At 41.7% G+C, this 13,502-nt stretch overlaps 1 protein-coding gene across 1 annotated transcript in view; it reads right to left on the reverse strand.

The window, feature by feature from the left end:
- The window catches only part of ADGRL3 (adhesion G protein-coupled receptor L3), an 836,368-nt gene that overhangs the window by 468,022 nt on the left and 354,844 nt on the right, over window positions 1-13,502 (reverse strand). Inside the window, 1 exon segment of the mRNA XM_075066059.1 lies at window positions 6,218-6,431. Coding sequence (XP_074922160.1) covers window positions 6,218-6,431 — 214 coding nt within the window.

Below are 13,502 nucleotides of genomic sequence, written 5' to 3' on the forward strand. Positions count from 1 at the left end.
CATCACTTGATTCAAAGGTGCCAACGGGGCACCCCAAAACAGAGACATTCCAAACTAGTAGCCACTTGTACAAATTGTTGGCCTTAACCTCACTGCACATCAGTTCCTCCTGTACAATAAGGTAATAATCCTCTTCTATTGCATAAGGGGAGCTTAGTTTATTTTCATAGATTCCAAGGCCAGAAGGTACCATTAATCCATCTAGTCTGACCTCCTACAGAACATAGGGCAAAAAACTTCCCCAAAGTAATTCCTCTTAGAGCAGATCTTTTCTAAGTGGTCATCGAGACAACGGAAAATCCATCAGGACCCTTGGTAAGTTGTACCAAGAGCTGGAAAAGTGTTTTTTAAATTCTCAGACAGAACCTGCTGCAAAATGCACACTGTTAGCAGCAGCAGCAGCAGCATCAATCACCACATTATTTTTAGACTGATTTTTTTTTTTCACAGAAACCAATCAAAACATATTAACAATCAAGTCTTCGGGAAAATGTAAAACTCAGCCATGTCTTTCTGGCTGTGTCAGACAGCTTCCTCGTTATCTACCCATGCTATAAGGTAATGAGTGCCCTCAACTCCTTCAGGTGACAGGGCGAGCTGAGGGCACTCCACATCTCGTAGAATCAGACTCTATGCTACAATCAGCATGTGCCTGCAAGTCAATACGACATGAAAAAACTGACATTCCCATTGACTTGTCTCTTACTCCAGGCCATTCTGTCACATGGTGGGGGTGGGGGAGAGGAACAGGGAGGAAGGAGAAGAGAGAGACAGAGAGAAAGCAGCACACACACACACACACACACTACTCTACAGCCTTAGCTAAGAGCCATATGGCTTTTAGCTCATAAGGTAGAGGCTCATGCACTAAACTCCAGAGGCCCCAGGTTCGAGCCCACCCACTGATGACCAGGGTCTGTCAGTGTTACAACCGGGGGCTCGTCTGAGATTTCAGCTGGGAAGTCTCTGAAGCTTGGAACATGTTTCCTCATCTAGTGGAAGTATGTAACCCCCACACCTCCTGGGTGTGGTGTTCTGTCCCATCTAGCGGCACTGAGACCATTTAGAGAGAGAGATTAATCAGGCTTCTCTTCAGCCTTAGCTAACAGCTTTTATAAGGCCTTTAGCTCATGCACTAAGCTCCAGAGGCCCCAGGTTCGATTCTGCCCACGGACAACTGTTGTCTGTCAGCATTACACAGTCACTGGGGGCACTACCAGCATTGTAACCAGAGGAAAGAATGATAGCATGAGTCACAGAAATGAGTCAAAAATCCAGAAATAACCTACTTCAAACAACTATTCCCCTGCTGGACATCTGGCAGCTACCAACTATGCCTCCTAGGTGGCTATTAGAAATAGTTCTGATAGCTCCCCATCCCTCTCTGCATAGCTCACATAGGAACCAGCGAGAACTGTACTCAGATGGCAGTCCCTTTGGTACCCTAAATACTTCCCTGAGGCACGCCAAAAAGGTGCGGAGGTGCAGAGGACAGGTGGCTGGCCACCCCATGCAGACTACACTCCATCTCCTAGAGACAGAGCAGTTTCTGCACTACTCGGTGCAGCAAGCAGCTCCGGGAGGCACTGTACCTGCATAGAACAAGAGTCCCATAGCATTTCCATTGGGATTGGGTGCCTTTGTACTGCCCCCAATACAGGGCTGCACTAGTGAGATGCCCTCTAGCCGCTAGCAGTTATTTTCATACTCTCAGTGGTGCTGCTGACAAACATTCTCAATCAGCACGTAAACCACTGACATGTGATAGCACAACCCAGTGAAGAAGTCCCACAATAGGATCCTGTGCAAGCCTGTCCCTTTACAAACGGGGTTCTTTGCAATGTAGGGAAGAGAGGAGCACTCCCATATAATGGCTATCAATATGCTGGGCCTCTAGAAGGCATAAGCAGTTTTGCTTTGATTTTAAAAACAGCTGTTCAAGCCTATGAACGCTTCCCCCTTGATCCTTTGTTCCACCTATTGGTATGGTCTGGTTATAAGCCAACCCCCTGACCGCACATGGTAGTTCAAATGGAGGAGGATCCCAGCAGCCCTGATATTTTGAGAAAATCGGAAAATATTGAGCTTACCTTTACTGTTAAAAAAAATCAATATTTCTCTGTATTTTCTTAACTTTACTGCTCCTCCTCCCCCTCCCTTTGACTAAAACACACAAGGTCAAAGTCCAATGGAAAGGCTACCACAAGTGAACTGATTTGTTCAACGTTATGCATTAAAATACAGTGAGGAAAACCCCAATATATACATATTTTGCAAGACCCTAGAATGAGCATTTCCTTGGCATTCCCTTCTTTCCATTGGCTTTGGTCCAACAATATACTTAGGCAGTCTCTGGTTCAGTAGTCCCGCTCTATTCAGCAAAGCACTTAGGAACACGCTTAACATTAAGCACGTGCTTCAGTGCTTTGCTGAATAAGGACAGACTTCACACGTGCTTAAATGCTTTACTGAACAGGTGCCATAAGCATGTGTGTGACTTCAAGTATCCAAACAGCCTCATTGACTTTAATGGGGGCTACTCACATCCTTAAGGTTAAGCATAGGCTTAGATGCACTGCTGGATCTGATCTCTTACAGGGACAAAGCACCCAAAGGGGAAACTCAAGAGAAACAAATCAAAGGAGTTTTCTGATTTAAAAAAAAAAATAAAATCATTTGCAATGTTAATGCCATAAAGTCAAAGATTCTTTTTTTTAAATGAAATTGTGACACAGTTTTTTCCAATTCTGCCTAACTCTTCCCAGCTGCTTGGATGGATGATATGTTAATTTTGTGGCACAGTTGCTCGAGGGAGAACAGTACAATCTCCCACAGTACACTGCACTCCATTTATAATGGACACGGTTTGGATTCAATCATTTGTTATAGTCCTCAGAAAGTCATTTCTCCAAAGCAAACATGCTATGAAATACAATTTTCTCTAATTATACCAGACAAACTTCAACCCAAAATGGACTTTCTGGGCTTTTATGGGCATCTGCTGCTTTAATGCTGGAAGGAAGAGCTGGCAAGTGTAGAAACGGAATGGAGAGGCCATAGAGATTTAATTTCCTATAAAATAGCTCCCCACAAACTGTTTAAACTTTCCTTAGCTAGACCAATACTCTGAAGATTTTTGAGATTTGTACTGCAACACTTCCAATAAGCACTGCCTGTGTTCTCACTGCCCAGGAGATTCCACGAACATACCGGCAGATTTATGGTGGTCCCTTCCCAAATAACCCCATCTTTCCAGCTACAAAATTAATTTAAATAAACAGAGAAGAAAGGAACAGACTCACTTGGATGATTTTTGAGTATTTTTTTTAATATCTACCATAAATCTGATCACTCACATGCTGTTTCACACACTTACACTTCTTTCACACACACTTCCTTGCTTTCACAACCAACCCACAGAAATAACATAATACATATGACACTGGGGACACAGAGATGCTGATTAAGAATTGACTACAATCACAGAGCTCCTACCAAACCTAGAGTGGGACTGTGTATTTATTAATTCAGTGAATGAGAGGTACATGTCATGCATGTTGATTTCCTTTTCACACGCAGATTGCATTGCACTGGATTCACTGTCATGAGGAGTTTGGTTTCCAGTCCTTTTGTTATTGTTCCTGTTGTTAATATTATTATTACTAATAAAGCCAAACTCATGGAATTAAAATCTGCATTCATTTGTGAATCCAGGATAAAAACTGCTGAACCAATGAATTTTGCATTTGGGACACTGGTCATAAGCAATAACCTACCAGCATATAGGTGCTTTTTAGGACAAAATGGCAATGTTAGAGCTGCTGCATTTCCCATTCTGTCAGCTCATCTGGTGCAAACAACTATTCTCCGAGGTTCAGCTGTAAACTTGTATTCTGAGCTGAAAACTGGCGTATTGGGAATGCATTAGTTCTGTTATGTAATGGTTTTCTTTTAACATTGTTTCAGCTGTTTGAATTAATGGAGATGTTTTAATAAAATGGTATAAAAATGCCAACCATTTTTTCTGCTCCTACAACGAAAACTATGTTTCAGTTATTTTTGTGGAATTCAGAGGTGTCTAGTTAATATTGTGACTTTGCAGTTCTTGACAAAAAGTCCATTACAATTGTCCAACAGTTCAAATGGACTAAGTGGCTATGCTTTATAGTCTCCCATTCTCTTCAATGGGCTTTGGCCAGATCCCATGGACACTGTTATTTAATAGGGTTCCCTGTATCCATTTTATCTTCCCCACTCTGACCAAAGTATCCTACCAATAATGACCACATCATCACCTGCACTGTTGAGAAGGATAGTAGATGAGCACAAGTCTTCTGCTAACCTAAAGAGTTTTTGCAAAGCAACTTGGATCAGGCGGAGGCAACAAAAGCTAGAGATTAAAAATCAAAATAGGGTTTTCTTAAAGCCCACAGACACACCATTATCTTTCAAGGTCCTGGCACTGACTCTCATCGCTAACACTTCATTAAGATTTGCAGCATGCTGGGCAGCCACTAGGCCTTCTTCATATATTTTTGGGAAAAAAGCTGGGACATGGTGGACACCAACAGATACAAAAAATATCTGCTTCTGGCCCTATGGGGACAGAACGTTTTTTTATTCTGCCTGAACTCAATGGATTAATGGCTTCTATTTGAAGCCATTAAGGTCCTCAACAAGAGAATTATCATAACTCCACTACAATCCCACCACAACCAAGCAACCAGCTGCTTTGATGTTGTTGCCATTGCTCTTTATTTTAAGAAGAAATGTAATGAACAAATTCCCACAAATAGCCTCAACAAAAATCTGCACTTAAGGGTTTGATTTAAACACACAGAAATTCTGAGTCAAAAGGGCTTACTTTTCATATGCAACAACAATAACAGCTGTCAAGTGAGACCACTCAGTTAGTATTTTCAACTTTATACCCCCGGTTGAACCATTCTAAGTAAAGCTAAAAAAAATACTACATTAATGTGTCAAATACAAATGAAAACTACTTTTTTTCATGTGGCTTCATCAGGGGCGGCTCTAGGAATTTTGCCGCCCCAAGCAGGGCAGGCAGGCTGCCTTCCACGGCTTGCCCACGGATGGTCCACTGGTCCCACGGTTATGGCACTGCGGGAGGTCCTCCGAAATCACGGGACCAGTGGACCCTCCGTAGGCATGCCTGCGGAAGGTCTGCCGAAGCCGCGGGACCAGCGGACCTTCCGCAGGCAAGCCACAGAAGGCATGCTTGGCGTGCTGGGGCCTGGAGCCGCCCCTGGGCTTCATTCATTACCAGAGAAGGGCAGAAGTGTATTACACTACACCAAAACATATCATTATCTTAATCATTAAGAGCTACACAAACGTTGTCATGACTTCAGTGAGTATACTTTGCCTAAGTTGATATTGTTAATACCACACAATGCAGATTTTATTACTTCTTAATCAATAATAAACTGTATTTAATAATTCTGTGTGTAGTTACAAAGGGAAACACATTGAATGTGATTAACTGAACAGGAACAAGAGTTTGTGAATCCTTCGCAAACATTTTGAGTGCCAGAAAATATCCTGAAATATTTAGCGGTTAACAATTGCTTTTCACAATCATGTTGGATTAAATTTTTGGACCCAGGTCCTGCAAATAAACTCCTACAATCAACTCCATGTAAGTGGACACCTCCGAGTGAAATGGCACAATCTCAGGATTGGCACTTAAAGCTTAGCTGATACAGTACACGTCACTCCTAGCTGATAAAGGTTTCCATAAAAGCATAAATCAAGTCATCTTGCATGGGATCTTAGCTTCTGTATCAATCTAATGACCATGGCAAACTGCAAGTAATCAACGGCATGTATTGCTTGAATCAGCTTTACAACCTTCTGTATGACAACAGCACAAGGAAAGGGAAAGGAGCACAAGAGAAAAGGATTCCTGTTAGATAATAAATGCCTCAGTATTTAGGCATTTGGGACACAAAATCAAGGCACAGGAAGAGACAGAATCAGAGTGACCTACCAATAGTCAAATATTAGCTATAGCATGTCTCTTTTTATCCTAGCAAACTATGAAATGTGCTCATTTCACAGCCTATGACTATTACACTGTACCCACACACACAAACTCCCAGTACCTGTATAATCTCATGCAAACACCACAGCAATGCATATATACATACTGGATTAAATCAACCATCCAACAAGCAAAGAATGTTAAATACCGTACCTTTGAGTCATAATCTTATAGGCATCTGGCAGATAACAGCGGATATTCTCCATCTGAGCAGGATCAGAGTCACAGATTTTATCATCAGTCCTACCATAGTTGGCACTTTCAATCATGATGACATCTGTTCCCGGGCAGCGAAGTTCTATTGGATAGCTCTCACAGGACAGTTCCCGTCGGACCACGGCCATAGGAACAGGGGCACGACTGAAAGCTAGAGAGGATAAAACAAAGCATTATCTTCAGCATGGAGAACAGGATTAAGAGCAGGAACACTGCCTTTTTTATTGTTTTTGTATTGTATAGTAAGACCTTTTCTAAAGGGTTTGGCACAGGGTGATACTCATACTTGACTACCCTTGCAGTGTGGAAAGAGCACTGGACAGGGACTGAGGAGACCTCGGTGCTATTCCTGACTACCACGGACTTGCTGGGTGACCATGGACAAGTCACTTCATCACTCTGTACCTCAGTTTCCCCAACTGTAAAAAGGGGGTGATGAAACTGACCTCCTCTGTAAGTGCTTTGAGGTCTACTGATTGAAAAGTGCTACAAAAGAGCTAGATACATTATTTCCTTCAGTATTACACCATGGGGACATTCTGTTTTGTTTTTAAACAAATAGCCTTCACAAGTTACAAGAACTTTAAGCTTAAAATTATTTTATTATTGCGTTCTATGTGAAAAGCTTCACAGAGTTACCAAGTTCCACGTCTCTTTATTGCTCTTAATTAAGTGAGGAAATTATCTTTTAGATGAGGCTTTAAATGCGAGAATTCTGTGTGCTCTGTTTCTCTTGCATGGCACTCTTTGTGAGGGAACATGGTTTTGCCAATATCCGTAGGTAAGATTTCCCTAATGACCTCTCTCAGTTTTACCAGTGGCTTTAATGGAAGCAGTGTTAGGCCAATGCTGAGTAATTTTCAAAATCCCACCAAGAAAGCACTCAAAAACAGCCCTGGAACTGCGTCTGTGAATACTTGAATTTTGCCCAGATCCTCCAAATGTTCCTAGAAATCTGAGTAATTTTTATTTGCGGATAACTATGAAATGTATGGAAATGCAATCTGTGGTATACTTCATCTTTGATCTTGGTCCACTTGGATATATCACATGACACACTCTTTGCATCAAGTCACAGTGAATTTCTCCTGTGTTCTTGATCTGACTGAGTTTCTCTCATGTGATCAGGAGCCTGTTTAGCAGAAGCCATTTCTTCTCGCTTTAAGAAGTAAGAGAAGGGTCCTCTGATCCAGCCAGGGAAAATATATTTTCTTCCTGTCCTCACCCCTGTGTCTGAGTGACTGACTGGCAAGCAGCATCTGAGGATATTATATTCATTTCTGTATAGTGTTCTATCAGTGCACACTACCTTGTCATGCATTTCTACTTTGGCTCCAGTAAATATATTCTGGCATTTAGATATTGGTATGGATTACCCTAGATCAGAGTTCTGTTGTTGTATCAGAGCTGTGGCCTAATCCTTGTGAATTCCAGAAAGAGGACTGTGCACTCCTTCTCTAATTATCTGACTTAGTATTATTTCATGTTTTAGCTCATAAAATAAATGTATCCCAGTTTTACACAAGGAACAGTCTTTCTCAGAGATCAGAATTCTATTGTTTTCTTGATGTTTCTGTTGCACCTATGGTTGTCAACCTGCCAGGATTGTCCTAAAGACTCCAAGAATTCAAAATTAATCTTCCATTAAAGATTATGTCATGTGATGGCCACCCTAGTTTCTCCAGAGAGTTCAACTCAACCATAGAGGGCAGGAGGGATGGGAACCATGTTTGCTCACACATGAACATGTTGGAACATCAGTGCCTGCCAACCCAGGTGGTTAGCGCACACAAAAAAACATGCAACTCCGTTTTAAAGTACATTTGGAAGGGTTTGCACAGCTCTAATTGCAAAGGTACAAGGTCTGAAAGTTCACCCTACTTTGTGGAACACTGGGCTAAAAAGGGATCAGGGAAGTATTCTTGTTTGCACACATTTTCTTTGGTGTTGGGCCCTCTCAAAGGCAGCCAGGTTTTGGGAAAGAGCTGTGCAAGTTCTCACTGAAGCAATGTTTATACCTATCACTGACTTTTTGAGCAGAACGGTGGATTTTAGCACGGAGATAGGGCCGACTTCATCCCCTCCTAGAGCCAAGTCCTCAGAGAAGTCTTATCAGCTGCCAGAGATAGTGGCAAGATGAAGAGTCCAAACAATGTCTGCTGTTTTTGGCTGAGTTCTGGAGCGTTGTTTGTTGGCTGGCTCCTCTGGCAATCTGGATTTTCTCTTAGGGCAGACAGTAGCCATCTGTGTTTTACACACAACGAAGAGGAAAGTTGCAATGAAGAGGGATATTTTGGACATTGTTTGCCCCACTTTGGGGGTTTTGGGCACATACATGGACCTCAGCAGCTTGAGAGACATGGTCTAAGTACCTCTTACATCCCTGTAGCCGGCTCAATATACATGAGCTCTAAACCAAATACTTTCCAAACTAGGTTCCTGCTTTTGATTTCTATACTTGATCTGAGTTGTTGGGTTATTTTATTTATTTAAACAAATCTATGCTATTAAATTAAATTGGAGTTCAAAATGAAGCTGCTAGAGAATACCAAATCTAAACAAAGAGAAATTAACCAATCTGGTGTTCACGTTTACAAATCTGACAAATTTGTCGAATGGCAAACTTGAGCGTATGTTGTTGAACCTCATTCGTATCACAACGGATGTAAATTGAAGATGGGGAGTTGTTACTAATAACACGGTTTTGTTAGAATATTTGTTTAACTGAAGAATTTCAATCTGACCCTATTGTTCTAATCTCAAATTGACGCTACGGAGGTTGACTCTACAGACAGTAACAGTTCGATATTTGGGCTCATGATGCTGCAGAATTTGATTTTGCAATTACCGTGAATGTACAGAGGATTAATAAAAGCACTGTGCATGTTTTTCAAGGAGGTGTGAGAGTACATTTCAGTTTCTTACCTCTAGTGTAAGACACACAAGGAAGATGGAGTCTGCACGGCATTGATCTGCCGAACACTCAAAGTTAATCCCCAAATATAGCGCTTCCAAAGAAACATTTATGGTTTACTTCCCATTAAGTAGGGAGCACACACTGCCCTAGCACACATTGTGCCAGACTCAAACATGACCAGACATTATTTATAAAGTACTGGAAAATAGTATTCTGACCTAGGCTACTCAAACAATAACTTCCCAGGGACATGAGTGTTGGTCCTCAAAAAGACAACATTAACATAGAGATACCACATGTGCTGTGTGACTATGGTTATGTTCTAGGTCTAGTGTGAGGAAATATCTCAGGCACCATAGATACCTTTTCTGTCCAACAGAGAGTGGAAATAATTAAGTATCTCAGATACCACAGTGTGATAACCAAAGGCTTCTATGTTTTATGGAAACCACTATTAATTTCCCTTTCCTGCTTCCTCCAAATATTAGTGTAGCCCATATCATGTTCATCTTTCATCATGGCCGCAGTAAATATTTCAAGTGTCTGATATTTTGAGATCCTTTTAAGCAAAACTATTATTATTATTTAATATTTTGGTCCTATATGATAACCTCACTTAAGCAATTTCCCTTGATTTCTCTATGAATTGCAAAAATTTCTGCTATGAAATCACATATGTTGAAATCTAAACATGAAGGATAACACTCATTACAAGCATCCCATAGTTTGATTTATAGAAATGCTTTTTGTTTTAAAAAAAGCTGCCTATCCATATATTATAGGCTCCTTTGATATAACTTTAAAAATATACCCTCAGAGTTCAGCAGCAATTAGTACAACCTACCACCAGTGAGCCAGGCAATTTCAAAACAATGCCTCCCCCACCCATCTTTACAATCTCCATCTCACACACAGATCCTTACTGAGGTTCCTAAATAAGTGACCTGACTGTCCATTTGTAGGGCAGGAGTGGGGAGCATCCAGGGGCACACATCATCTGAGCAGGGGAAAGTGCTTTATTTCAGACAAAATCAGGAATGACACAGACTCAACATGACTCCTGGATGTTGTGAGAACTTGCAAAGACTCTGAAATGCCTCCTGCCACACTGATTTTCAAAATAGCTCAGTACCTGACTGCTCCTTTTGAAATCAAGTGCCTTATTCAGATATTCAGATCAAGTGCCTTATTCAGGAGCCTAAATGCAGATGCAGGAATCTCTTATTTTTTTAAATCTTGACCTAAAGGATATGAGGTGCGAAAATCAAGGATAAGAGGCTAGAGTCTCTTCACATCTGAATGTTAGAACTGTCCTATTATCCATCCTCTGTTTAATTTCAATTACCTTGCTTATCGGTTAGCGCTCAGTAAGAACAGCAGCACGGTGTTTTACTCAACACCGCTGAAGGCAGATGTGGTGACAATTTTACTTTTGTAACGACATCCAGGACAACCTGCGATGGAACCTCGTGCTGCTGAAATTACACAGGGCCAAGCGGTAACTGAGGGTGAGATGGTAACAGGTAATGACAGGATTTATCTAGGCAATACAGAATTTCTTCTTCTTTGTTAATTTCTCAAGTTGGAAAATTAAACAAGTCATCAAAATCTTTCACTTTCCTCCTGACCCCTTCACTTTTGACCTCAAAACATAATTGCCTCTTGTCATGCCTGCAGGGCATCGGCTTGTAGTTATTACTGCTGCACTTAATCAAATGTTACAATATCCCTTAAATTACATGTATTCTTGGTTGCTACAGACTTGCTGAGCTTCATTACAGTTAGAAGCATGATGGCAGCAGATGTACTTTCAAAGAAATTGTGGGTTGATGTTTTGAATTAGAATTCAAATTTCCCCTGAAAAAACAATGCTGCCAGATTTTCAGAGTGCATTTTAAGTGCACATGTTGGGGCAATGATGCAGAAAAATGAATATGCAAATAAATAATTATTTTCAGTAATTCTATCCAGGTAAAAATATGGGACCTGCCCAGTTAAAAAAGACACACTGCTCCCAAATTCAAGTGCAATGCATCATTTTCCCCCTACAAATTCAGGGAAATGTTTTTGTGTTTGCAATTACTCACTAGCTGACATCCCCATGTCAGGTCTTTATTCAAAAAAAAAACAAAACCTATTCAGGAAGATTGCTTAAGTATGTGCTTAACTTTAAATCACTGAAGTCATTGGGCCCTAAGCACTTACTTAAAGTTAAGCGTAGGCTTAAGTGCTTTACTAAATTGAGGCCTTGTTTAGAATACTTGGCTCTTTCTATTCAAAATAAACTATTAGTAGTGTCCTAATCTGCAGTATGTAAACATACTTCTAAATGCTTCTTCTTCCCTCTGGCCTTTGTCATCGAGAAGAATATTAGCGGAAAGTGAAAAGTCATTTAAAGACTATTACTACAAACATTTATTTAACTGAAAAGGATTCTTCCCTTTCCAAATCCCCTTTAAATGGGCATCCTTTTCTGCTTATGTTACTGCTGTGGGGTAGGGAAAAATACCAAACTACACTGTTCCCAGAACAGGAAAGGGTTAAAGATCCCAGGCTGACCTTGTCCTGCCTCTGCCACACCAGCCAGCAATATCATGATCAGGGTGTGGAATTTCTGTATAAAGGCCATGATTCACCGTGGCATTAGTCTAATTTAACACTGGTTTGGTTCCAGTGTTGGCGCTACGCTGGCATAAAACCAGAGTAACAAAGTAGTAAATCAGGCCCCTACATTCATCTTTAACTCTAGTAGCTCACAAGACAGAGGCTGATAGAAGCTCTGAGATATTCAAGTCCAAGTCTGTAATGAGATAGTGATCTGAAGGATGCGTTTCTAAACTCTGTTGTCTCAGGAGCCACCAGGGCTAACCAGCAGCAGCTCCAGGCACCAGTGCACACTCCAAGCACGTGCCTGGGGTGGCAAGCTGCAGGGGGCAGCCTGGTGGTCCCTGTGAGGGCGGCAGTCAGGCCGCCTTCAGTGGTGCACCAGCGGTAGATCCCCAGTCCCGCGGATTCAGCGGCAATACGGCAGCAAGTACGCCGAACCCACAGGACCGGCAGACCTCCTGCAGATAAGCCACCGAATCCGTGTGACGGGGACCTCCCGAAGACACGCCGCGGAAGGCAGCCTGCCTGCTCTGCTTGGGGTGGCAAAAAAGCTAGAGCCGCCCCTGGGACTAAGAATGAACGTTGTATAGCTCTGAGATGCAGTGAATGTGCACTAGGGGAGGTCGGATGGTCCTGGGGTGAAGGCACTTGATTTCAGCATTGCCATTATGTCAGCCTCTCACAAATCATGAGATTGACTTAAAAATCATGAGATTAGAAAACCAAAAGTGTTTTATTTACTATCTGATATCTGAACCTTTATGTTTCACTTAGATGATATTTTTGGGCTTTTCAGGGCTGGAAATGTTGGGGGGGGTGTTAATTGACACTGAGATTGTCACCTAATTACTTGCCTCCAGGTGCTGAGGATTTAAGTAAAACACCCAAACAGGAGAAAACTTAGGGTAAAATTGCAAGATTCAGCAAGGAGATCTAGGTTTGATTCCCACTCTATCTCAGGTTTCCTCGATGATCTTGGATAAGTCAATTCATCTCTCTGTGCCTTGGTTCCCTTTCTGTAAAATGGAAATAATAATACTTCCTTTTTCCTTCCGTTTGCCTGCCTTGTTTATTTAGGCCCTGACTCAGGAAAACTCTTAAGCACATGCTTAAGTCCATCCTTTTTCAGAAAATTACTTCAATGGGACATAAGCAGCTTATGGTTAAAAGTAAACGTGCTTATATGCTTTCCTGAATCGGGCCCTTAGACAGTAAGAAGAAGAACTTACAATGTATATATACAGCACCCAGCACAACAGGGCCCCGATCTCAGTGTAATATAAATAATGGTATTAAAAGGGTTCAAAGTCTGTTCATGGGACAACAGACCTTAGAGTTGTCATTGGCTCCTCGGATATCAGAATTTTGTCCAGGAGTGTCTGTGTGCACTGGTGCCATGTCCTGGACGTGGGACGAGTGCAATGTTCAGTCCCAGTTGTTACTGGAATGTAAATCATGTGAATCTCAGCTAGTGCTTCTGTGCTCTGCTAAAATGGACCCAGGCTGCTTCTCTGTTACTGTCAAACAACCACATTCTGTTCTCGGTGATTGAGCCGCAGTAGTCTGAGGTGATATTGGCTTTCCTGCCGTGCTAGTGGAGTTAAAAGGTCCCTATTCGAGTCTGGCTGGGGACTCTAAACTAGCCCCGAGAGCCCTACTCTTTTACATCCCTAACCCCAGTATCTTTTGCAGCCCTAA

Source organism: Chelonoidis abingdonii, chromosome 5, assembly GCF_003597395.2.
Source record: "Chelonoidis abingdonii isolate Lonesome George chromosome 5, CheloAbing_2.0, whole genome shotgun sequence".
Classification (NCBI taxonomy): domain Eukaryota; kingdom Metazoa; phylum Chordata; order Testudines; family Testudinidae; genus Chelonoidis; species Chelonoidis abingdonii.